This window comes from Somniosus microcephalus, chromosome 17 (assembly GCF_052327205.1).
Source record: "Somniosus microcephalus isolate GS21.2 chromosome 17, FLI_Smic_1.0, whole genome shotgun sequence".
Lineage (NCBI taxonomy): Eukaryota > Metazoa > Chordata > Chondrichthyes > Squaliformes > Somniosidae > Somniosus > Somniosus microcephalus.
In genome coordinates this window covers 66,955,221-66,982,458 of record NC_141003.1, presented here as the reverse complement: position 1 = coordinate 66,982,458, position 27,238 = coordinate 66,955,221, and the positions used below count along the sequence as shown (strand labels likewise).

Sequence of the window (27,238 nt, the reverse complement as noted above, 5' to 3'; positions counted from 1 at the left end):
GAAATTGGTGAACTCAATGTCGAGTCCGGAAGGCTGTAAAGTGCCTGATCAAAATATGAGGCGCTGTTCCTCAAGCTTGCGTTGAGCTTCATTGGAACAGTGTAGGAGGCCGAGGACAGAGAGGTCAGAGTGGAGAATTAAAATGACAGGTGACCGGAAGCTTGGGGTCACCCTTACATACTGAACAGTGGTGTTTCACAAAGTAGTCACCCAATCTGCGTTTGGTCTCGCCAATGTAGAGGAGACCGCATCGTGAGCAGCGAATACAGTGTACTAAATTGAAAGAAGTACAAGTAAATCGCTGTTTCACCTGGAAGGAGTGTTTGGGGCTCTGGACAGTGGAAAGCGAGGAGGTAAAAGGGCAAGTGTTGCATCTCCTGCGCTTGCACGGGAAGGTGTTGTGGGAAGGGGAGGGGATGTTGGGGTTGATAGAGGAGTGGACCAGGGTGTCACAGAGGGAACGGTCCCTTTGGAATGCTGAAAGGGGAGGGGAGGGGAAGGGAAGATGTGTTTGGTGGTGGGATCACACTGGAGGTGGCGGAAATGGCGGAGGATGATGCGTTGAATGTGGAGGGTGGTGACGTGGAAGGTGAGGACAAGGGGAACCCTATCGTGGTTCTGGGAGGGAGGAGAAGGGGTGAGAGCAGAAGTGCGGGAAATAGAACGGATATGGTCGAGGTCCATGCCAACCACGGTGGAGGGGAATCCTTGGTTGAGGAAAAAGGAAGACATATTGGAAGCACTAGTATGGAAGGTGGCATTGTCGGAACAGATGCGACGGAGACGGAGAAACTGGAAGAATAGAATAGAGTCCTTACAGGAAGCAGGATGGGAGGAAGTGTAGTCCAGGTAGCTGTGGGAGTCAGTGGGCTTATAGTGGATATTGGTTGATAACCTATCCCCAGAGATGGAGACAGAGAAGTCGAGGAAGGGAAGAGTTGGAGATGGACCATGTGAAGGTGAGGGAAAGCTGCAAATTGGAAGCAAAGTTGATGACATTTCCCAGTTCGGGGCAAGTGCAGGAAACGGCGCCAATACAGTCATCAATGTACCAAACAAAAGATGGGTCTAGAGGAGCTGAAAATGACAACAGCAGAATCATTACCAGCACCTGCTGTCCGAAAAAATGGGAGCAGTGGTTATGTCTGGAATTGTTGAACTCAACGGTGAATCTGGAAGGCTGTAAAGGAAGATGAGGCATATAAATACAAATATTATATTCATGAGAAGGTAGGGGCTGGGTGCAGTGTCAGAGAGTGTTACAGTGAAGGAAAAAGAATCTCAGGGAGTTTTCCCAGCCAGTAGTTGAGCCATTCAGACCGGCAAGGTGTGAGGTTCCAATCCTCAGTCTGTGCTAAGTTAGCTGATCTAAGATGGAGCAACAGAAAGGTGCTGCAATTGGTCTCAAGTGCTCCTGGGTTAGGGAACTGAAAATCGGCCAGGGTCCCAGCTCCACGCCGATGTCCAGTAACCCACGGTGGAAAGTGTGCCCGTGTGGCTGACGGGTGACGACAGAATCAGGCATCTCCTGTGATGCCCCACATGGTTGAATGGTCAGTTGGCAATCACTGTCATGGCTCACACACGGAGAATGCCCATTCGGAACAGGAGTCAGAGGGTAACCAGCGCCCACGACCACTACCTCAGCACGGGCCAATGTCTTCGGGAGAGGAGAGGAAAAGCTGGGAAGGAAATTTCTGCTGAAGTATCACCCCTCACCAAAGAAACTGAATTCGTAATTTTCTTGCTGTGAACTAAAATAAATAGATTAATCTGTGGATTATCTGGGATCTGATTAAAACATTTGGTAACTTGCAAAAGCTCTTTCTTGTTCTTTAGAAACGAATTTAAATCAAATTCTCCCTGCCATTATATATATTCAAATGATTTTTTAATAAACAGAATTGGGGGGAAAAGGCTGCAGCGTGGGTGTGATTGACTGCGGCCTCTCCCGGGATCACAGGGAGCCGCCCTCTTTGTCTTTCAGACGCTGGCCCGGAGTCTCCATGGTGACAGTCTGCATGACGTCAGGGATTCCCCCTCCCTCAGACCCCTGCTTGCCGCGTTGAATGACAGATTGAAGAGGCGAGAGAAGCTCCAGCCCGGGTCCTTCCTTTTGTGCTTTAAATTTATTTCCATATCTTTTACACCGGAGGAATCCAGAGACCATCGGACGTCATGGTCGACGCTATTGACCGGAATGGGTGGAATGTTTTTAAAAAGCTGACCCGCTACCCCTTTCCCCTTGCAAACAATGGAGAAAGGAGAGCATTGCAAACTCTCATTGTCTCCAGTGAAAGAGAAATGTTACATCTGTAGGTTATTCTCGAAAACAAACCATTATTTCGTTTTAATGCAAATTGTTCCAAAAAAAGTGCGTCAAAGAAATTGACGCCAGGGCAATAAATCCGTTTGCAAGCGCGGTCCTCGAATTGGGTTCAGAGAGCGAAGATTTACAATTGCAATTGTGCATTTCCTGTACTGGAGTTCAGAATGGGAAGGGGTCAAGTCTGCAGCCGGGATACACTCGTATTTTGCAATCTGACTAATTTTACTGTGGCAGGTCTTACAATGTTGCATTGAAGTTATTACAAGCTGTAAAATTATCTTTATAAAACTGTTCTCACTTCCTGCACGGGTAATGAGGGTGATGATATTTAATAGCAGCATCACTAAGCTTAATATCCTGTGACGGCAGTGGGACTCATCAAATCCCCTGTTCCTTCTACACAGCACATGTGTCAACCCCTGTGCATGTACAGTGCACGAGGTATAAAAGGAGATGAGTCACTCTTGTCTGGGAGTATACAGCTCATGTTGTGCATGTACAGTAAAAAGTGGGTCAAAGTGAATGATTCACTCCTGTCAGGTACTGTACAGTTCATGTGTGTCTCAGTGTCAGCTCCTGTACATGTACAGCACACACCGAGTACACACCTGAAGTAAAAGGGAATTATTCAGGTTCAACACAGTACATTGGTACAGTGATGTTAAAGATATGAGCTACTGTGAAACCCATTATATAAGGCACGTCTCCATATAAGTCATTCTGCTATAAATGTACCCCCAGTCCGTCTGTAAGAGTTGGACACCCAGGGGTTGGAGTCACACTACTTGAGATTAGCAAACAATTAGCTGAGGCCTGCGTTAAAATAGCAGACAGAAGGGTTTCATATGGAAAGGAGTAACTCTTTTATCTGCATCAGTTGTTATACCAGATGATGGGAAGAGGCTTGTCAAACAAACAAGGAAAAATATTACTGCAATTGTGGCGGAGCCACCAAAGGACTCAGAGCGGTTGTACATAATTCCTTTAACAGCAATGTAGTTACTGCCTGTGTCTGTACCTTTAATTACACTGTTTAACTGTACTATGTCTAGTTACCTTTACAGCGCAGTTTCAACGTGATGATGTCATGTTGTTAGTCACGTGATTCACCAATGGCAGGAAGAACGTGATGACGTCATGACGTCAGCTTTCAGACCAGAGGATCAGTCCTCGTGGAGCCTTCAAGGAGAGCAGACCTGTATTCGATGTATTCCAGCAGTTTCCAGTTAAAACCTGTTTTATTCCATTAAAGTTCGTTGTTTTGATTGTCTGAGTCGAACTCAGTCTTTTCGTTAGGAACCTCCGTTCCTGCATTGGTGACCCCGACTTTCGTGAACAGTTTTCGCGGAAGATCTCCAGAATGGACACGAATGCCGTGACTCTGAAACTGCCACAGTTCTGGGAGCAACAACCAGACGCCTGGTTCATCCAGGCTGAAGCCCAGTTCGCCATCAGGAACATTGTCGCGGATCAGACCCGTTATTATTACGTGGTCTCCGCCCTCAACAGCGCAACTGCCTCACGGATCATCAGCCTCCTCAGTAGTCCTCCTACTGACAGCAAGTATGATACGATAAAGGCGCGGTTGCTACAGGTCTTCGGGCTCTCGAAGTCAGAGCACGCTCATCGGCTCATCACGATGCCTGGCCTCGGGGACTCCAAACCGTCCGAGCTTATGAGCCAAATGCTCACGCTCTTGGGTGCTGAACCGGAATGCTTCCTCTTTCGGGAGCTTTTCACCTACCAAATGCCGGAGCAGGTACAGGCTGCCCTAGCCAGATCCGACGTCACAGACTGCGCCGGGCTTGCTGCCGAAGCCGATAAGATATTCACTGTAACCCAGCAGTGCTGCGCGGCCACGAGGCGCCCATCCCCCACAGACGCAGTTCCAGCTTCTCCTGCGGTGGGCTGGTGCTCCTACCACGCCTGTTTTGGCACAAAAGCACGATGCTGCCATTCCCCCTGCAGTTTTTCGCCCAAAAATAAAGCTCCTGCAGCGTTCCTGGCGAAGGAGGACCGGGTCTAACGGGCGCTCCACGGTTGCGATGGCTGTCGGATCTACAGGGAAACTTCTTTATATCACCAATTCCCTATCGGGTCGACGTTTCCTTTGTGACACCGGGGCACAGTGTAGCATTCTACCTGCGTCAAAGCTCGATATGCTGGCTGGGAACCACGGTTTTTCCCTCGTAGCGGCTAATGGTGCAGCAATTCGAACTTTCCAAAAGCGACGGGTCCAAGTCTGTTTCGGCGGTCAGCGCTTCTGCTGGGAATTCGTCACGGCCACAGTCTCACAGGCCATCCTAGGGGTGGATTTTCTGTGTGCCAACAGCCTCCTCGTCGATGTCCGGCCCTGCCGGTTGATCAACGCGGCCACCTTCCACTCGATTCTGTGCTACCACGGTACCACCGTGGCACGCTCTATTGCCTGCGCTTTCCCTCCTCTGGATGACTTCACTCGGCTCCTCAGAGAGTTTCCGGAGCTGACAAGGCCCACTTTCTCCTCCTCGGCCACGAAGCATGGTGTTGAACATCATATCACCACTACTGGCTCCCCGGTTTATGTGCGGGCTAGAAGGCTCGAACCCGGCAAGCTCGCGGCTGCAAAAGCGGAGTTCGACACGATGGAGCGGCTCGGGATCATTCACCGATCCAATAGCCCCTGGTCTTCGCCTCTCCACATTGTTCCGAAACCGGGCGGCGGCTGGCGGCCATGCAGTGACTACTGACGCCTGAATGACACCACCACTCCTGATCGGTACCCGATTCCGCATATTCAGGATTTCTCGGCCCATTTGGCGGGAAATTCTATCTTTTCTAAAGTCGACCTCATCCGGGGGTATCACCAGGTTCCCGTGCACCCGCAAGACATCCCGAAAACCACAGTCATCACCCCTTTCAGCCTCTTTGAGTTCCTGTGGATGCCGTTTGGCTTGAAGAACGCGGCACAGGCGTTCCAGCGCTTAATGGACTCCGTGCTCCGAGACCTAAGCTTCATTCGTCTACCCTGACGACATTCTCATCGCCAGTGCTAGCAAGGAAGAGCACATCTCCCATTTGCGTACCCTCTTTACGCGCCTCAGCCAGCACGGTTTAATCATCAACTCAGCCAAGTGCCAGTTCGGCCTGCTGCAGATCGATTTCTTGGGACACCACATAACATTGGACGGCGCCATCCCCTTAATGACGAAGGTGGAAGCGGTTACCTCTTTCCCGCGCCCGCCAACCATCAAGGCCTTGCAAGAGTTCCTGGGGATGGTCAACTTCTATCACCGTTTCGTCCCTAAGGTGGCTCAGCTTATGCAACCCTTGTACGGGGCCCTCAAGGGCAAGTCCGGTAAGGATCCAATCAGCTGGACAGCCGAGATGGACCAGGCGTTCGTCAACACCAAGAGCGCTTTGGCCAACGCAACCATGCTGGCGCATCCACTTCCAGGTGCCACCATCACCCTTACCACGGACGTGTCAGACTATGCCATCGGCGTAGTGCAAGAGCAGTGGGTCAACGGCATGTGGCAACCGCTGGCGTTTTTCAGCCGTCAACTACGGAAAAATGAAAAAAAATACAGCACCTTCGACCGGGAGTTACTGGCCCTTTTCCTAGCCATTCGCCATTTCCGGATCTTATTGGAAGGACGTCCCTTCACGGCTTTTGTCGACCACAACTGTGGTCCGCTCGTCAACAACGTCACTTGACGTTTATTTCCGAATTTACCACGGACATGCAACATGTGTCTGGTAAGGACAACCTGGTGGCGGATTGCCTCTCCCATGCGACGGCCCACGCGGTTCACCTGGGGATCGACTATGCCCTCATGGCTGCAGATCAGGCCTCGGACTCTGAGGTCCAATCATACAGAACCGTCCCCTCTAGTTTCCAGGCCACAGGCGCCACGTTCCTTTGCGACGTCTCCATGGGCGTTCCCCGACCTATCGTGCCGGTCGCATGGCGCCGGGAGGTGTTTGATGCCATACACGGGTTGTCGCACGCTGGGATGAAGGCTTCACAACGGCTTATGTCGGCGAAGTTTGTCTGGAAAGGTATGCACATCGATGTCTGTGATTGGGCTAATACCTGCGTAGTCTGCCAGAAGGCCAAGGTCCAGTGTCATGTTAAAGCTCCAGTGGCTACGTTCGCTGTTCCGGAGCATCGTTTCGACCACATGCATGTGGACCTTGTGGGGCCGCTTCCGCCTTCTCAGGGTTATACTCATCTCCTCACCACAGTGGACCGCACCACTAGGTGGCCAGAGGCAATTCCTTTGGTTTCCGCCACTTCGGCAGACATCGCTAGAGCTTTCATCTCCTGTTGGGTTGCCCGTTTCGGGGTACCGGCGGACATCTCTTCCGACCGTGGGCCACAATTTTCCTCGGAGCTTTGGAACGCTGTAGCTCAGGGGCTTGGCACCAAACTTCATCGCACCACCGCCTATCATCCACAGGCGAACGGCCTTTGCAAGCAATTCCACAGGTTGCTTAAAGCCACCCTTCGGGCCAGCCTTCAAGGTGCAGGATGGGTGGGCAGACTTCCATGGGTCCTTTTGGGTCTTCGTATGGTGCCCAAAGAAGACCTGCAATCGTCCTCAGCTGAACTCATCTACGGCCAGCCTCTCCGAGTACCAGGGGATTTCCTCCCTTCTCCCACAGAGGCATGGTCCGCCTCCCAGCAACTCGTTAGCCGTCAGGAGGCGGCCAGATGCTTCGCTCCGGTGCCTACATCAAATCACGGCTTACAGAACTCCCACGTGCCAGCGGAACTGAAGAATGCCGAGTATGTATTCATCCGCCATGACGCTCACTGGGATCCGCTCAAGCCCCCTTACACTGGTCCTTTCCGTGTCATCGAACCAGGAGACAAATCCTTTTCGGTCGACATCGGAGGAAAGCCAGATCACGTTTCGGTGGACCAATTGAAGCCGGCTCACCTGGACCTGGACTGCCCAGTCGTCGTCGCTCAACCGCCGAAACGTGGCTGACTGCCCGCAGCCGCCGTGCCAGATCAACCAAAGCCGCCCGCCAACTCGACCACGCGCGCCACGCCTGCTCAACCACATTCGCCTGCCAGCTCGACCACCGGTCATCAACTTCCTCTGCCAGGTTATCGAAGTCGATCAGACAGACTTGTCAGACCTCCCCCTCGTCTCACTATTTCTGTTAAAGACAATTCTGGGGGGGCGCATGTGGCGGAGCCACCAAAGGACTCAGAGCGGTTGTACATAATTCCTTTAACAGCAATGTAGTTACTGTCTGTGTCTGTACCTTTAATTACCTTTAATTACACTGTTTAACTGTACTATGTCTAGTTACCTTTACAGCGCGGTTTCAACGTGATGACGTCATGTTGTTAATCACGTGATTCCCCAATGGCGGGAAAAACGTGATGACGTCATGACGTCAGCCTTCGGACCAGAGGAGCAGTCCTTGTGGAGCCTTCAAGGAGAGCAGACCTGTATTCGATGTCTTCCAGCAGTTTCTAGTTTAAACCTGTTTTGTTCCATTAAAGTTCGTTATTTTGATTGCCTGAGTCGAACTCAGTCTTTTCATTAGGAACCTCCGTTCCTACACAATAAAGAATCACAGTGTTAATTAACAAATCACAAACTCATTTAGGACTTTCTTCAAGCAATACATTCAGCTGGGACATCTTGCACTTAATTGGGCACATTTTTATGAGTTCACACTCCCGGCCCAGAGCTCTGCATGAAGGGAGCACGTGTCAGGAATGCAGGATAAAGTTGCTAACCTTCCTGGACTGTCCTGGAGTCTGCAGGAATTGATCTCCAGGACACGGCTGCGAGCAACAACTGGGAGAAAAATCACAAGGGCATTAAAAAAAAGTCTGGGTTTTTTTCATTTTCGTTGAACATTTTCATTTATTAGTTATAAAAATATTAGAGATGGGTAAAAAAAGCCTGACTGATAGTCGAGAATCCTCCAATTGGGTAACAAAGAGTTTGTTTGCTTTCCAATCAGCTGTGGGTTGGACGTGTTGGGCAACCAATGGCGGGAGTGTGGGGCGGGGCCGTTGGAGGTCATGTGATGTGACCTCCAGGGATACGTCCAACCAGAGTTGGCAACCCTAGGTGCAGAGGTCAGTAACCTGGTTCATGAACTGGACCATTTTTGTTCATTAATTTTTAAAGGGCGGAAAATCATGGACCCCATGCCTGAATTCCTGAAATGGGTTCCCTAAGGCACCAGCTGTGGCTCAGTGGGTAGCATTCCAGAGTGTTTACACACCTTAAAGTGTTTGGAAGGGCACTCCTTTGGGAATTCTTCTTGCGTCAGTGAGCGTAAGGGTGAGCACTGTGAAGAAATAATCAAAGGGACATCTGTCTACATTTACAGCAGACTCCATAGACTTTCTGTTATCCAAGTATGCAGGTTTGTACATTTCCTAGCACTTCTTTTCATTCTCTCCCCTTGATTAGGTGAGTGGGCAAAACTGTGGCAGATGGATTTCAATGTGGGACAGTGTGAGGTCATCCACTTTGGACCTAAGAAAGATAGATCAGAGCATTTTCTAAATGGTGAGAAGTGAGGAACTGTGGATGAGCAGAAAGATTTAGCGATCCAAGTACAGAAATTACTAAAAGCTAGTGGACAGGTACAAAAAATTATTTAAAATGCTAATGGAATATTATCTCAAGGGGACTGTAATATAAAGGAGTGGAAGTTATGTTAAAGTTGTACAGAGCTCTGGTTAGACCACATCTGGAGCACTGCATTCAGTTCTGGGCACCGCACCTCATAAAGGATATAGTGGCCTTGGAGGGGGGTGCAGTGTAGATTCACCAGAATTATACCAGCACTAAAAGAGTTAAATTATGAGGACAGGTTGCATTGACTAGGTTTGTATTCCCTTGAGTAGAGAAGCTTAAGGAGTGATATAATTGAGGTGTTTAATTAAAGGAGTTGATAGGGTAGATAGAGAGGAACTATTTTCCCTGGTTGGGGAGTCCAGAACAAAGGGGTATAACCTTAAAATTAGAGCTAGACTGTTCAGGGGTGATGTCAGAAAGCACTTCTTCACACCAAGGGTAGTGGAAATCTGGAAAACTCTGCCCCCCTAAAATAGTTGTTGAGGCTGGGGGTCAATTGAAAATTTCAAAACTGATATTGATAGATTTTTGTTAGGTAAGGGTATTAAGGGTTATGGAACCAAGGCAGGTAGATGGAGTTAAGATACTGATCAGCCATGATCTAATTGAATACTGGAACAGGCTCGCGGGGCTGAATGGCCTACTCCTGTTCTCATGTTCCTTCCTATGTTCCACTTCTAACCATGGCAAACCCTTCCAAAAAGGCTCAAATACATTTTGAACCTTTATAAAGGATTTATGAATTTTTGCCCCATCCTTTAAGTGGCCTCTTCCCTTTAAATTCCAGCTAAAGCACGGTCTTGCAGTCATAGAATCATAGAAAGTTACAGCACGGAAGGAGGCCATTTCGGCCCATCGTGTCTGCTCCGGCCAACAAAGAGCTATCCAGCCTAATCCCACTTCCCAGCTCTTGGTCCATAGCCCTGCAGGTTAGAGCATCCCAAGTGCACATCCAAGTACTTTTTAAATGTGGTTGGGGATCCTGCCTCTACCATCCTTTCAGGCAGTGAGTTCCAGACCCCCACAACCCTCTGGGTGAAGAAATTTCCCCTCAAATCCCCTCTAAACCTTCCCCCAATTACTTTAAATCTGTGCCCCCTGGTTTTTGACCCCTCTGCTAAGGGAAATAGGTCCTTTCTATCCACTTTATCTATGCCCCTCATAATTTTATACACCTCAGTAAGGTCTCCCCTCAGCTTCCTCTGTTCCAAGGAAAACAGAACCAGCCTATCCAGTCTTTCCTCATAGCTAAGATTCTCTACTCCCGGCAACATCCTTGTAAATCTCCTCTGTACCCTCTCTAGTGCAATCACATTTTTCCTGTAATTAAGTTGGTTCCCTGCATAAGGCCGAAACCACTCAAAGCAGCTAGGAATAATTAGGCGAGTTGACCCTGTGAAATTGCAGACAGTCATCTCACTGTGCCTTTCACGAGCTTTGCACCAGCCCTAGCCAACAGCACAAGATCAGCCCTACACTTTCTTAATGTCTCTCCAACAGTGCCCGCCTCTGGAACTGGAACTCCTGCATCTTCTCCATTTATAAAATTCCCCTCAACTTTTTGTAAGGTCCCGCCAAGATTTGGACACTGCTTCCATATCTGGGAGTTCAATAAAATGGAAGCATTTCAGTCTTCATTTACTAATAATTATACTTGTGTTTTGTTTTTCAGGATCATCTACAGTAGGACAGTGAGGATCTGCATGTTAGATAGACTGGGTACAGTAAGGGGTAAATGGACCTCGGCGTGAGATAGACTGGGTACAGTAAGGGGTAAATGGACCTCGTGTGAGATAGACCGGGTACAGTAAGGGGTAAATGGACCTCGGCGTGAGATAGACTGGGTACAGTAAGGGGTAAATGGACCTCATGTGAGATAGACCAGGTACAGTAAGGGGTAAATGGACCTCGGTGTGAGATAGACTGGGTAAAGTAAGGGGTAAATGGACCTCATGTGAGATAGACCGGGTACAGTAAGGGGTAAATGGACCTCGGTGTCTGATAGACCAGGTACAGTAAGGGGTAAATGGACCTCGGTGTCTGATAGACCAGGTACAGTAAGGGGTAAATGGACCTCGGTGTGAGATAGACTGGGTAAGGTAAGGGGTAAATGGACCTCATGTGAGATAGACCAGGTACAGTAAGGGGTAAATGAACCTCGGTGTGAGATAGACTGGGTAAGGTAAGGGGTAAATGGACCTCGGTGTGAGATAGACCAGGCACAGTAAGGGGTAAATGGACCTCATGTGAGATAGACCGGGTACAGTAAGGGGTAAATGGACCTCGGTGTGAGATAGACCAGGCACAGTAAGGGGTAAATGGACCTCATGTGAGATAGACCGGGTACAGTAAGGGGTAAATGGACCTTGGTGTGAGATAGACCGGGTACAGTAAGGGATAAATGGACCTCAGTGTGCGATAGACCAGGTACAGTAAGGGGCAAATGGAGCTCGGTGTGAGATAGACCAGGTACAGTAAGGGGTAAATGGACCTCGGTGTGAGATAGACCAGTTACAGTAAGGAGGAAATGGACCTCGGTGTGAGATAGACCAGGTACAGTAAGGGGTAAATGGACCTCGGTGTGAGATAGACCGGGTACAGTAAGGGGTAAATGGACCTCGTGTGAGATAGACCAGGTACAGTAAGGAGTAAATGGACCTCGGTGTGAGATAGACCAGGTACAGTAAGGGGTAAATGGACCTCGGTGTGAGATAGACCAGTTACAGTAAGGAGTAAATGGACCTCGGTGTGAGATAGACCAGGCACAGTAAGGGGTAAATGGACCTCGGTGTGAGATAGACCAGGTACAGTAAGGGGTAAATGGACCTCGGTGTGAGATAGACCAGTTACAGTAAGGAGTAAATGGACCTCGGTGTGAGATAGACCAGGTACAGTAAGGGGTAAATGGACCTCGGTGTGAGATAGACCAGTTACAGTAAGGAGTAAATGGACCTCGGTGTGAGATAGACCAGGTACAGTAAGGGGTAAATGGACCTCGGTGTGAGATAGACCAGTTACAGTAAGGAGTAAATGGACCTCGGTGTGAGATAGACCAGGTACAGTAAGGGGTAAATGGACCTCGGTGTGAGATAGACCAGTTACAGTAAGGAGTAAATGGACCTCGGTGTGAGATAGACCAGGTACAGTAAGGGGTAAATGGACCTCGGTGTGAGATAGACCGGGTACAGTAAGGGGTAAATGGACCTCGTGTCTGATAGACCAGTTACAGTAAGGAGTAAATGGACCTCGGTGTGAGATAGACCAGGTACAGTAAGGGGTAAATGGACCTCGGTGTGAGATAGACCAGTTACAGTAAGGAGTAAATGGACCTCGGTGTGAGATAGACCAGGCACAGTAAGGGGTAAATGGACCTCGGTGTGAGATAGACCAGGCACAGTAAGGGGTAAATAGACCTCATGTGAGATAGACCAGGTACAGTAAAGGGTAAATGGACCTTGGTGTGAGATAGACCAAGCACAGTAAGGGGTAAATGGACCTCGGTGTGAGATAGACCAGGCACAGTAAGGGGTAAATGGACCTCATGTGAGATAGACCGGGTACAGTAAGGGGTAAATGGACATCATGTGAGATAGACCAGGTACAGTAAGGAGTAAATGGACCTCGGTGTGAGATAGACCAGGTACAGTAAGGGGTAAATGGACCTCGTGTGAGATAGACCGGGTACAGTAAGTGGTAAATGGACCTCGGTGTGAGATAGACCAGGTACAGTAAGGGGTAAATGGACCTTGGTGTGAGATAGACCGGGTACAGTAAGGGGTAAATGGACATCGTGTCTGATAGACCAGGTACAGTAAGAGGTAAATGGACCTCGGTGTGCGATAGACCAGGTACAGTAAGGGGTAAATGGACCTCGGTGTGAGATAGACCAGTTACAGTAAGGGGTAAATGGACCTCGGTGTGGGATAGACCGGTTACAGTAAGGAGTAAATGGACCTTGGTGTGAGATAGACCAGGCACAGTAAGGGGTAAATGGACCTCGGTGTGAGATAGACCAGGTACAGTAAGGGGTAAATGGACCTCGGTGTGAGATAGACCAGGCACAGTAAGGGGTAAATGGACCTCGGTGTGCGATAGACCAGGTACACTAAGGGGTAAATGGACCTCGGTGTGAGATAGACCAGTTACAGTAAGGAGTAAATGGAACTCGGTGTGAGATAGACCAGGCACAGTAAGGGGTAAATGGACCTTGTGTCTGATAGACCAGGTACAGTAAGGGGTAAATGGACCTCGGTGTGAGATAGACCAGGCACAGTAAGGGGTAAATGGACATCGTGTCTGATAGACCAGGTACAGTAAGGGGTAAATGGAGCTCGGTGTGAGATAGACCGGGTACAGTAAGGGGTAAATGGACCTCGGTGTGAGATAGACCAGGTACAGTAAGGGGTAATTGGATCTCGGTGTCTGCTAGACCGGTTACAGTAAGGGGTAAATGAACCTCGGTGTGAGATAGACTAGGCACAGTAAGGGGTAAATGGACCTCGGTGTGCGATAGACCAGGTACAGTAAGGGGTAAATGGACCTCGGTGTCTGATAGACCGGTTACAGTAAGGGGTAAATGGACCTCGGTGTGAGATAGACCAGGTACAGTAAGGGATAAATGGAGCTCAGTATGAGTTAGACCAGGTACAGTAAGGGGTAAATGAACTTCGGTATGAGATAGACCAGGTACAGTAAGGGGTAAATGGACCTCGGTGTGAGATAGACCAGGTACAGTAAGGGGTAAATGGACCTCGATGTGAGACAGACCGGGTACAGTAAGGGGTAAATGGAGCTCGGTGTGAGATAGACCAGTTACAGTAAGGGGTAAATGGACCTCAGTGTGCGATAGACCAGGTATAGTAAGGGGTAAATGGAGCTCGGTGTCTGATAAACCGGGTACAGTAAGGGGTAAATGGACCTCGGTGTCTGATAAACCGGGTACAGTAAGGGGTAAATGGACCGCGGTGTGCGATAGACCAGGTATAGTAAGGGGTAAATGGAGCTCGGTGTGAGATAGACTAGGTACAGTAAGGAGTAAATGGACCTCGGTGTGAGATAGACCGGTTACAGTAAGGGGTAAATGGACCTCGATGTGAGATTGACCGGTTACAGTAAGGGGTAAATGGACCTCGGTGTGCGATAGACCAGGTACATTAAGGGGTAAATGGACCTCTGTGAGATAAACGGGGTACAGTAAGGGGTAAATGGATCACGGTGTGAGACAGACCCGGGTATGGTATTTTGCTATCTACCTGCCCTCCTTCTCACTGTATCCCTTAACCTCACCTACTCTCTTTCTAGCTGTATCCCCCTAATCCCTTCCCTCTTTGGAAACATTTATTTCCCCCATTGAGCCATCTCTCTGCTTATGAGGAACACTATAGAACTGCAACTTGTAGCTAAAGTTATTTATAGCATCTACTTCAATGGCTTTGCCTGGTATCTTGGTCCATGTTTTTATTACCCTTTCATAGTCAATGGATGGAAAACCTAGCCCCATTTTAAATCCCACCCACAGTTTTGAATCCTCTGTCAGCATGAACAATTTGTCTCGATCAACTTGGTCAATCCTCTTCATAATTCTGAGAAGTTGTGTTTGATCATTATGAAGTCTCCGGTTTCCAACAAGATTGATCCCAACTTCCTCAAAATTACTTCATTACTGAGTCCAGTTATCATCCTTGTTGGGCTTCACCTTCTCAAGGGCCAAGAGCTCCCTACTGTGGTATGGTGACCAGAACTGTACAGAACACGCCAGATGCCCTATTAAGGAGTATTATCAGCCTCCTTTGATGTATTTGGAACCAGTCAGGTGAGTCTCAATGGTATTTTTTGATCCTGTGCAGTCCTATGCTCCTATCTTCCTATCCCTCTGCCAGTGTAGCCCAAAACATTGTCCCTTTCTACAACAAGCCCCAAATCCTTTGCTTCATCTCAACACTGCATAACTCTTCCATTCAACACCTACTTCCTATTCTGGTTCCTTGCTCCCACATCAATTACTTTCTGTTTGTCTGCACTGAATTGCATTGGCCGCCTACTCACCCAGTTTCCCTAAAGATCAGCATTCAGGATTGGGTTGCATTGCTCCTCAGAATTTTCTCTTGCTCTAGATTTTTGTTTCGATATTGATGTAACAGGGGCCCCCAACAATGATCCTTTGGGGTACCCCACTAATAGTCCCTTCCCAGCTTGAAAATTTTCCACTCAGATACCCTGGGTTTTAAGTTAATTTTCTATCCAGCACTTGACCTAGCTCCCAATCTAATGTTGAACCTTAACATCAATGTTGAAAAAGACGTATATATATATCACCAACTGAGTATATATAATGCACATTGCATATATACACCATCCGCTGCATGTATACACCAACCACTGCATTTATATATGCTACCTATTGCATATGTGTATGTATATACATAGAAGCTACAGCACAGAACCCAGTCAACCCAACCCAACCAGTCCATGCTGGTGTTTACCCTCCATTCGAGCAAATAGTCCTAATCACATTTACAAACTCTGTCCCCATATCCCTTCTTCCTCTCTCCCTTCATCCACCTATCCAGCCTAATCTTGAATGTTGCCATAGTTTCTTCCTCAACTTCTAACCCTGGATGTGAATTCCACAGCCTCACAACTCTCTCTGTAAAGAAGTTTCTCCAGCCCTCTGTTCTAAATCTCTTACATTTAATCTTGTATCTATGGCCCCTCTTTCTTGACCCTCAACCACTGGAAATCAGTCTGCTTCTATCTACCCCTAGCATATTGCCCCATAACTGCATTGTTCTAATAAAAAAGCTCCAATTTGTCAATAGCAAAATACTGCAGATGCAGGAAATCTGAAATAACAACAGAAAACGCTTGAAATACTCAGCAGGCCAGGCTGCATCCGTGGAGAGAGAAACAGAGTTCTCCAATTTGTCAAGCCTTTCTCTGCATTTGTATTTCCTCATACCGGGCAGCATCCTCGTAAGTCTGCATTGAACCCTCTCTAAAACCTCAATATCCTTCCTATAGCGTAGAGCCCAAAAGTGCACACAGTACACTAATTGAGATGCTGTCTTTAATGTCCTTTGAATCTGTACCCCCAATCAATCTGCTCTTCCACAGCACCGAGTCTACTTCTATTCTGAGTGTAATTACTGCTCTTATTTTTTTAATAAATTGCATCACCTCACACTTACTGAGATTGAAATCCATCTGCCACTTTTTAGCCCATTCCCCCATCTTATCAATAGCTCTTTGCAGTTTCCTTTGGTCTTCCAAAGAATTAACTACACATCCTATATAGGTATCAGCTGCAAATTTCAACACCCTCCATCCTGGCCTGTATCCAAATCATTGATGTACATGGTGAACAGAAGTGGCCCTAGTGAACCCTGTGGGACACCACTACACACATCTAACCACTCTGAAAAACTGTCCTTAACTCCTACTTTCTGTTTTCCCCCTTCTAAGCAATTCTTAATCCAGTTTGCTATCCATTCCTTAATTCCATACCCCGTACTTTTCTCTAGTAATCTACACCCACTGCTTTTCCCCCATCCACCAGGTCTGTTAGCTCCTCAAAGAATTCGGTGAGGAGATAGTCCCTTTTGAAATCCTCGGAGGATACTTCTACTTTCTCTTTATCTAGATATGTGGTAATTTCATCCTTAATTAAAGACACAAATTTTTTCCCTCTCACAAATATTAAATTAACTGACGTGTAATTACCTGGATTAACTCTGACTCTGTTTTTAAAAATGGATACTAGATTGGCCACTCTCCAATACTGCAGCACATCCACGTTCAGTAGTGCCCTCAAATATGATGTCTAGGGCCTCAGCAATCTCCTCCCCCGCCATCCTCAGGATCCAAGGATGTATCCTGGTGCATTGTTTTCCTTTAGCCTACCTAACTTATCCATCATAATATCACTCATCTCCCTCTCAACCACTTTAGGATTCCTCACATCTCTGATCTTCTCTTTTCTGATGCAAACCATTTATCAAATACCTTCGCATTTTTAGATCATCATCTACAAATTGACAATCCTCTTCTCTCAGGGATCCCATGCTTGTTAAAATACTTTACTGTTTCTGCCAGGGCTCAGTGGGCAGCACACTCACCTCTGAGTTAGAAGGTTCTGGGTTCAAGCCCCACTCCAGAGACTTAAGCACATAATTCAGGCTGACATTCCTTGTGCAGTACTGAGGGAGCACTGCACTGTTGGAGGTGCCGTCTTTCAGATGAGATGTTAAACTGATGGGTGGATGCGGGGAGGATGTTTCCACTGATGGGTGAGACTAGAACTAGGGGACATAATCTTAGAATAAGGGGCTGCCGTTTCAAAACTGAGATGAGGAGAAACTTCTTCACTCAGAGGGTAGTAAATCTATGGAATTTGCTATCTCAGAGAGCTGTGGAAGCTGCAACATTAAATAAATTTAAAAAGGAGATAGTTTCCTAGCTGATAAGGGAATTAGGGGTTACGGGGAGCGGGCAGGGAAGTGGACGTGAGTCTAGGTTCGGATCAGCCATGATCCTATTGAATGGCGGAGCAGGCCCGAGGGGCCGTATGGCCTACTCCTGCTCCTACTTCTTATGTTCTTATGTTCTTATGATGCCCTGTCTGCCCTCTCGGGTGGATGTAAAAGATCCCATGGCACTATTCGAAGAAGAGCAGGGGAGCACTCCCTGGTGTCCTGGTCAGTATTTATCCCTCAACCAACATCACTAAAAAAAAACAACAGAAAATGCTGGAAAAACTCTGCAGGCCAGGCAACATCGGTGGAGAGAGAAACAGAGTCAGCATTTCAGGTCGCAACCCTTCGTCAGGACGTTGACTCTATTTCTCTCTCCACGGATGTTGCCTGGCCTGCTGAGTTTTTCCAGCATTTTCTGTTGTTATTTCGGATTTCCAGCATCCGCAGTATTTTTCTATCCTATATCACTAAAAAGATGATCTGGTCATTATCACATTGCTGTTTGTGGGAGCTTGCTGTGCACAAAGTGCCTGCTGCATTTCCTACATTACAACAGTGGCTACACTTCAAAAGTACTTCATTGGCTGTAAAGTGCTTTGGGTCCTGAGATTGCGATATTACATGGGGATTACATGGTATATAAGGCACAGAAACAGGCCATTCGGCCCAACCAGTCCATGCCCGCGTTTCTGCTCCACTCGAGCCTATAAACAAAACTTCTTTCTCTTTTGATGCTTTTTGAATTTCTTTCCCCATAATACCTCTTAGCTTTCCTTATCCCCTTCATAACCTATTTTCTTAGCTTCTCCCAGTACTGCACTGGAGTGTCAGCCTCGATTTTGTGCTCAAGTCTCTGGAGTGGGGCTTGAACCCAGGACCCTCTGAGAGTGCTACCGACCGAGCCAAGCTGACAAGTTACATTGAATTTGACCTTTAAAAATCAGTCGCAAATAAAGAAAACAATGTAAAGATCTGGTCAAATGTGATAAGAAATCAACTGTAAAAAGACTTTATTAAACAAAAGTATATTCTATCACGATAAACCTCTCTGAAACATTCTTTTGATTTCCACCGTTCAGGGTTTGTTTAATTCTGTTTAATCTTTGAACTCTCCCGTGACTTGAAGCTATTACACGGAGAATCCGGCGCAACTCCAGAATTAGCTTTTAACTTTCTCTCTCTCTCTCTCGTAATACAAGATGTATGAATTTGCTCCAAACCCCTAAACGTTGCTCATCCAATTAAAGATGAAATGTGGCCGGGTCGGCAATAACTGGGGTTAGGCCGCCTTTCCAAAATGTTGAAAACTCATGAATCACACGAACATTGTGTAATGGAACTCCGAATACATTGTATAAAAAGGACCGGCTCAACGGTGAACAGAGTAAAGAGCCGGGCGAGCAGCCAGTACACAGGTAAGGACACTCTCAGACTGGGAGGCGGAGGAGGAGGAGGAGGAGGAGCTGGAGTGCGAGCTTTGGGGGGCCAGAGTTTTTGCTCGGAGTGGGGCTTCGAACAGTTTCGTGTTCCGAAAGGGGCGTGAGGTGCAGAGAGGGCTTTTTAGTTGTTGATATTCGTTTTCAGAAATTGAATTTATTCAAAACAGCACATAGTTCTTGTTACAGAATCCTGCTCCACTTTAAACTGGAATGAAACAGGTTCCTGCCCCATCAGTGGATCTCAGTCAGCTCGGCTCCGCCCGGGACGGGTGCTGAGAAGGGGAATTTTTAAAATAATTTGTAATTCTTTTCTGTCATTGTTTCCCTCTTCTCTGTTTGCAGCTCTCTCTGTTTCCCTCACTCACTCTCCTTTTCTGTCTCATTCACTCTCACATTCCCCTTTTCCAAACATGTGTATCTCCTTTCTCACTCAATCTCACTCTTTTTCTGTTTTTTCTCCCTCACTCACTCTATCTCCCTTTCATTTTTTCTCACTCACTCTGTCTCCTTCCCTTTCTGTTTCTATTTCTGGTTCTTTTTCTCTCTCACTGTCTCCCCTCATTCGGTCTCTCATTCCCTCTCAGTTGTCTTTACTATTTCTCTCTCCTCCCCATCCACCCCTCTGTCCTGCTCCATCCCTCTGCCTCGCTCACTTTTTTCTGTCTCATTCGTTCTCTTGCCCTCACTTGCTGTTTCTCAACTTCTATCCATCTTCGTCCAGTGAAGCTCTCTAACTCTCTCTGCCTCTCTATAGACCAACCTTTCTCTCTCTCTCACACTAACTTCACCGTCTTATTTCTTGAACTTCTCCCTTATTGGATTATACAGTAAATATATTTTGGTGTGAAGCTGTAATCATTCATAGAAAGTTCGAATTGTTACATAGCGGGCATCTGACTCGCAGAGGTCTGGATGGTATATGTACCGACAGTAAAGGGACCGTCACCCCGGGTCCAGCAGAAATCAGGAACCCCCCCCCCGCGGTAGAGTTTAACCTTTAATTCTGCCTCCTGATGGTTGTGAGATTCACGTCTCCCTTGGCCCCTGAAACGCTCACATGATGTGAAAGTAGGATTTCCTCGCGTCCTTACCGGACACGCTTCCACTCTGAGTAATCGAGCCTGGGATGCCCGGGAGGAACCAAGACCGACCCGGCAGCGAGCCCGTAATCAAGTACAGAAAGGTGCTGGGGCGTTTACTGCAGCAAGTTGCGTGGGAAAAAGAGGTGTCCCTTTGAGGAAGTGCGGTCCCTTTAAGAAAATGTTTCTCCAGGAGAGTGAAGGATCTTGCCCCGGAGCAGTAAGGATTTGTGTAGGCATCTCTCCGATAAAGCACAATGTTTGAAACTGTAAATGAATAACCCGCTGTAAATCTGGACTGTTTTCCTGTGTTTGTTGCTAGATTCACCTGATCTTCGACTCATCAGTTGGGCAATTCTTAATCTCAAATTCTCAAGATGAGGAGCTTCGCCCTGCCTGTCTGGACCGTTCTGTGGATACTGGCCCCGCTCTGCTCTGGACGTCCCACCGCCACAGAGAGAACCATCCGAGACACACGCCTGCTGGCCCAGACCGCCATCAGCCGCATCCAGCAGCTCAGCAACCAGGTAAGGCAGCACTTCCTCACTCCGAGCAACAGCCAGATGTGCAGTGGGAGCAACAGCCAGATGTGCAGTGGGAGCAACGGCCAAATGTGGAGTGAGGGGAGAAACATCCAGATGTGGAGTGGGGAGTGAGGGGAGGGGGCAGTTTGTAACTGGGTTGAGGACACAGTGAGGACGGGACAGTGGGCCGGAGTGCGGATTTTGGGGGAGGGTCTGAAACAGAGGAAGTAGGGAAGATTTTGCATTTGCATAGCACCACATCACATCCCTCAAATGTCCCGAATCACTTCAAGCGTAATGACTGTTGTGTAGAGGGCAGCCTCAGTCCTCAGGTAGCAATGCGATGAATGAGCAGTTCAATTGTTTTTGGTGGTGTTGGTTGGGGGAGGAATGTTTGGCCAGGACACCAGGAGAACTCCCTGCTCTTCAGATAGTGGCCTGGGATGTTTAACATCCACCTGAACCATTCAGACAGGCAAAGGGTCCATTAGAAATAGAGATGGGGAGAGAGATAGAAGGAAATAACTAGACTGACAGATAGATACTGGGATGAGGTTTACGGCCATGGGATCTGCCGATTTCACTCAGCTATTTAGGTTCATTTTAAACATAATTTACTAAAACGTTTGGAAATACAACATTCAACGAACAAAAAACATCTTCAGAATTGTAAGTTCCGAAGAGCAAGTCAATGATGTGCACTGTTTCTGGCTTTAAAATCTCAACTATTTCTAAATGTAAATCATACCAATCAGCAAGTTCAAGAATCAAGTTGTCTCCGATGGAAATTTGAATAAAGTAACAGATTATTGGGAGAAAACAAGAGGGGGGGGGGGTACCAGGAAGTATCGGTCAAAATTAGTAGGAAAAAGAACGGAGTACAAATTAACAGGGAGAGGGGTGGGGGAAAGAAAGTGAGAAAAAAGAGCAAGAGGAGGAAGTATCAGAGTGACGGGGAAAAGAGACAAAAAGAAAGGGACTGAGTGGGAGGATTTAAGTCAGTGGGTTGGAGCTAGAAACATTTCGTTGTCGATATCAAGGCAATTCCATTGAAATTTCACGGGGACGCTATTGCATTAATTGCGCCCGTCTGTCAATTTCAGGTAAATTTCACTACTCTTCACTGTAACAATCTTCAAATAAAACCCATATATTTTACATAAGCAGCTAATTGTCGACACGGCTGATGAAACATCCGTCAATAAATCATTTCCTGAATTGTTGTCAGCTCCGAGCCGCCGGATTATAAAAGATCCTCCCGAACAAACAGGGCGCTCAGTCCGATTGGCGAAACGAAATTAGCAGCGACAAATCCTTCCTGAACAGAGGAAATTAAATAGTAATGGTTTAGTGCAGCTGGAAACACGAAATGACATTTCTCAGTAAAACAGATTTTTTTTTTTTAAATCTTCATCAAACCGCAACGTAAAAATAACCCAGCGAGGGTCGGAAATGAAAGTGGAATTTCGGTAGGAATTATAAACGAAATTTCAAGTAAGAGCAAGAAAGTGATTTAATAAATAACCGGAGAGAGAGTGAAATGGCAAATGGAATTTTCATTGTGATCGAAGAAACATTTCATTTAAAAAGTTAAGCCGGAGTTTTTTGATAACTCCGGATCGGAGTGATCCGGAACAAGGTGATCGAAAAGTCGTCGGAATATATTTAAAAGTTGCTTTAAATTTAGGGGGTTAGTTTCATCCGGGAGGGCACTGATTAACATGTTGGCAGCAGTCCTTCCCCGGTGTATTCTAAACTGGTTAACCGCTGGTTAAAATAGCACAAACTAGTTCTCTACAGGAGAACATTTAATCCTTGAGTTACCTCGCTTGCAACCCAGTGGGTAACTGCTGCGGCACAGAGCAGGAAGTCTGATCCCCTGGTCTGTGCTGAGCGAGCTTCTGTCAGCTGGTGTATCGGTGGACTGCAGCTCCTCCAGGCTAGGGAGGGGGAATCCTGCACCTGAACACTGCTTGCTGACTCCTGCTTTGTTTGTATTTGCGTGGATGTTGGGTGAGGGCAGGATTGAGCTGTTGTGGGAGTTGATAAGCTCAGTGTCAAGGCTGGAAAGTGCTTGGTAGAAAGATAAGGTGTTGGTCCTCGAGCTTGCATTGAGCTTCATTGGAACAATGCAGGAGGCGGAGGTCAGAGTAGAAGTGGGATGGAGAATTAGAGCAATCAGAAGCTGGAGGTCATGCTTGCGGACTGAATGGAGGTGTTCAGCGAAGCGATCACCCAATCTGCATTTGGTCTCCCCAATATAGAGGAGGCCGCATCGTGAGCAGCAAATACAAAACAACTTGCATTTATACAGCGCCTTTAATGTAGTGAAACATCCCAAGGTGCTTACAGGAGCGTTATCAAACAAAATTTGACATCAAGCCACATAGGGAGATATTAGGACAGGTGGAGGTAGGTTTTAAGGAGCGTCTTAAAGAAGGAAAGAGAGGTAGTAGAGAGTCGGAGAGGTTTAGGGAGGGAATTCCAGAGCTTAGGATCTTGGCAGCTGAAGGCGCGATTAAAATAGGGGATGCGCAACAGGACAGAATTGGAGGATCTCAGAGATCTCGGAGGGGTGTAGGGCTAGAGGAGGTTACAGAGGTAGGGAGGGGCGAGGCCATGGAGGGATTTGAACACAAGGATGAGAATTTTAAATCGGGAATACATTATATGAAGTTGGAAGAAGTACAAGTAAATCGCTGTTTCACCCGGAAGGACTATGGATGCCTATTCTATTTCAACCCTCACTGCCCAGATCAGGCTCATACAAGAAATAGTCACTTGAGCGAGATATTGGGGGTTGACCCACAACCATTGAACTTTACCCCAAGAATCTGCATCTCAAAGAGCGGAGCAGATTAAAGAAAGAAAGACTTGCATTTATATAGCGCCTTTCACGACCACTAGACATCTCAAAGCACTTTATAGCCAATTAAGTACTTTTGGAGTTAAGTCACTGTTGTAATGTGGGAAATGTGGCAGCCAATTTGCACACAGCAAGCTCCCACAAACAGCAATGTGCTAATGACCAGATAATCTGTTTTTTTTTGTGATGTTGATTGAGGGATAAATATTGGCCCGGACACCGTGGATATCTCCCCAGCTCTTCGAAATAGTGCCCTGGGAATCTTTACACCCACCTGAGAGAACAGACAGGGCCTCGGTTTAACGCCTCATCCGAAAGACGGCGCCTCTGACAATGCAGCACTCCCTCAGCACTGCACTGGAGTGTCAGCCTAGGTTTTGTGCTCAAGTCCCTGGAGTGGGATTAAGGGAGGAAAAGTATGAAAATAAAACAATACTTAGCTGAATCGGGTCCTCAGTAGGATTCTGTGCAAAATAATTTTAACTCTGGCAGTGGGTAATGGCTGTTAATGGGTCTTTGTACTAATATTGCACAGTGTAAATTTGTCCTGATTAAAATGATCAGGAACTCTTTTTCCCTTTGGGGGAAAAGTTCTAACTATAAACAACCAGAACCCACATTACACGTGGCAGGGCTGTAGCTTTGTAATAGGATCATCAGTGATGCCCTTTTTGTCTATTGACTCCACTGTGTCAGCCAAAGAGTTGGCCAGGAATAGTGGTGTCTCTACATTGAGGCTCATGGAATAGGTGGGTCAGTGGCAGCTTGGATAAGGAATTGGCTTAAGGACAGAAAACAGCAAGTTGTGGTAAATGGCTGTTTTTCAGACTGGAGGATGGTAGACAGTAGTGTTCCCCAAGGGTCAGTGCTGGGGCCACTGCTTTTTTTGATATATATAAATGACCTGGATATTGGAATACAGAGTAGAATTTCTAAATTTGCCGATGACACCAAACTTGGGGTTGTGGCAAACAGTGAAGATGATACCAATCGACTGCAACAGGACATAGATAGGCTAGGGGAATGGGCAGACAAGTAACAGATGGAATTTAATACAGAGAAGTGTGAGATGATGTATTTTGGCAGAAGGAACAGGGAGAGGCAATATACACTTAATGGCACAGTTTTAAAGAGTGTGCAGGGACAGAGGGACCTGGGAGTTAATGTGCATAGGTCCCTGAAGGTGGCAGGACAAATTGAGAGAGTGGTTAGCAAAGCATATGGGATCTTGGGCTTCATAAATAGAGGTATTGAGTACAAAAGCAGAGATGTTATACTGAACCTTTATAAAGCGCTGGTTAGGCCACAACTGGAGTATTGCATCCAGTTCTGGTCACCACACTTTAGGAAGGATGTGAAGGCCCTCGAGAGGGTGCAGAGGAGATTTACCAGAATGATTCCGGGGATGGGGGTTCTTAGCTACAAGGACAGGTTGGGGAAGCTGGATTTGTTTTCATTAGAGCAAAGGAGGTTGTGGGGTGATTTGATAGAGGTGTACAAGATTATGACGGGTTTGGATAGGCTAGACAGAGAAAGGCTGTTCCCACTAGTTGATGGTACAAGTACTATGGGACACAGATTTAAGGTTTTGGGCATGAGATACAGGGGGGGATGTGAGGAAAAACTTTTTTACGCAGCGAGTGGTGATGACCTGGAACTCGCTGCCGACGGAAGTGGTGGAAGCGGAGACAATCATTGTTTTCAAGAGGAGACTGGATAGGCACTTGAGGGAAATAAACTTGCAGGGCTACGGGGATAGAGCGGGGGAATGGGACTGACTGGATTGCTCTACAGTGAGCTGGCGCGGACTCGATGGGCCAAATGGCCTCCTTTTGTGCCGTTATGACTATGCAGCCCTTTTTGTACCTGTTAACTTTATCTAATTCATGAGCAGATTCATTTTGACAAGAGCAGGCTCTGGAAATAGGAGACAGATATAAGGGTAACTTTTAACAGCTGGAAATGTGAAATAAAAACAGAAATTGTTGATTTCTTGTCCGATCGATATAAAAAACATATTTTTTATGGGATGTGGGCGTCACTGGCAAGGCCAGCATTTATTGTCCATAGCTAATTGCCCTTAAGAAGGTAGCAGTGAGTTAAGAGTCAACCACATTGCTGTGGGTCTGGAGTCACATATAGATTTCCTTCCCTAAAGGGCATTAGTGAACCAGATGAATTTTTACAACAATTTTATAGTCGCCATTACTGATACTTGCTCTTTTTTTTAATCCCAGATTTATTTAATTAACTGAATTTAAATTTCCCAACTAGCATGGTGGGATTTGAACTCAAGTCTCTGGATCAGAAGTTCCAGGATCTTCTATGCTACCGTACCCCATGCTACCATGCCCCATATGTAATAATTGTCAGCTTGGCTCAGTGGGTAGCACTCTCCACTCTGAGTTAGAAGGTTGTGGGTTCAAGTCCCACTCCTGAGCAAGTAATCCAGGCTGAGGCAGTGCCGCATTGTAGGGGGGGTTGTCTTTTTGCCAGTAAGGCAACATGACTGAAATCTGATTATATTATAGGGTCCTTGGAATCCAGAGATTCCAGTATGAAAACATAAAACCTGTTGCACCAGTGTCATTTGCATTGGCAACATTTCACACCCTTTAAATCTAAAATGCAAAGTTATGGCAGTTTTTACCCGGTAGACAATGAATAGGCAAATAGATGGATAGCTGATACTTTAGCCAGGTAGCTTTGCAGATTGAGGATGAATGGATGATACTGGTAGACAGGTAACTCCATAAATTGGTGATTTAAAAAATAGGTATTAACATGTGTGCTGTATTTTTTTCTTTCAGTTCAAGCCGTCCCCAAGCCTAGTCTTCAGTGGCCTTGGTCTGATTCCGGAGCCGCTCCGAGAGAATAACCTGGAGAACCTCGGCACCGTGGATGAGGCGCTGGGCTGTTTCATAGAGAGTCTCTCCACTCTCCAGATAGACAACACTGTGCAGATCCAAGCTGATTTGAAAAACCTCAAAGTCCTGGTCAGGTCCTTGGCCACTTCGTACGGCTGCTCCATCTCCAGGTGTGAGAAGGCTCATCGCCTGAAGACTTTTCTCCGCAGGAACTCTGCTTTCATTTTCACCATAAGATACGTGACTCTGGACAGGCTCCAACAATACCTCAGTAGGCTGCTCAGGACTTTGGACAACCCCAAGAGCTGCAGGGCTTCTTAATCCATCGACAGGTCCATTGGGTACATAGCTTGAGCATTTGGGAAATGCACTATCACAGAAGAGTGTGCATTAAAGAGACATTACTCTTTCTTAGCTGCATATAGCTTAACACCACAATCTTTAGCTAGCGATAGGAGCGTTATAATTGGATTTAGAGTCCCTGGGCTAGGGAGGGGGAAATCAGCCAGAGTTGCTGCTCCTGATTGCTATCTTGTGACTCATGCTGGAAAGTATATCCACGTGAATGTTGGGTGAGGACACGATTGTGTCCCTCCTACACTTCACCTAGACACAAAATTAAGTGAGGTATTAGCGGACTGGTGGGGAAGTACTCCAGCATGAGTCACTGCCTTAAGGTCCGGGGGGGGAAGATGTTGGAGGGGAAACTAATTATCGTGCATATCTAACTGTCCAGAGATGGTTATGTTGACACATGACATCCTCAATATAACCAATAGAGAAGAGTGTTACAAGGTGGTAACATAACGCAGGGGTCAGGTCACGTCACGTCCAAGGGCTGTCAGAAACATCCGATCTCAGAGATATGTTTATCTCATTAAACACATCCAGAAATATTTGTTATTATCTGATGTAAATACTCACCAGAAGCTAAAACATGAAGTTGCAGAACAGAGTGGTAAATTTCTGAATATCCCAATTTGTATCGACAAAACTCACTTGCAAGTGTGCCAACACGTACAGAAGTGATGCGGTATCTCATATTGTCTTGAAGTCATATC

General features: G+C 46.9%; 1 protein-coding gene across 1 annotated transcript; it reads left to right on the top strand.

Annotated features, from left to right (window-relative positions):
- Positions 1-543: 543 nt before the first annotated feature.
- lepa (leptin a) lies at positions 544-26,498 on the top strand. Its single transcript, XM_086010944.1, has 4 exons — positions 544-589; positions 10,604-10,614; positions 20,298-20,447; positions 26,121-26,498. The coding sequence occupies exons 1-4, from the start codon at positions 544-546 to the stop codon at positions 26,496-26,498; spliced, it is 585 nt and encodes a 194-aa protein (XP_085867070.1).
- The last annotated feature ends 740 nt before the right edge of the window (positions 26,499-27,238 follow it).

Excerpts from the sequence above, each read along its gene's own strand:
- lepa (XM_086010944.1), top strand. The coding sequence starts at position 544 with ATGGCGGAGGATGATGCGTTGAATGTGGAGGGTGGTGACGTGGAAG. Across the intron at positions 20,448-26,120 it reads TCCAGCAGCTCAGCAACCAG|TTCAAGCCGTCCCCAAGCCT; the intron begins GTAAGGCAGCAC and ends TTTTTCTTTCAG.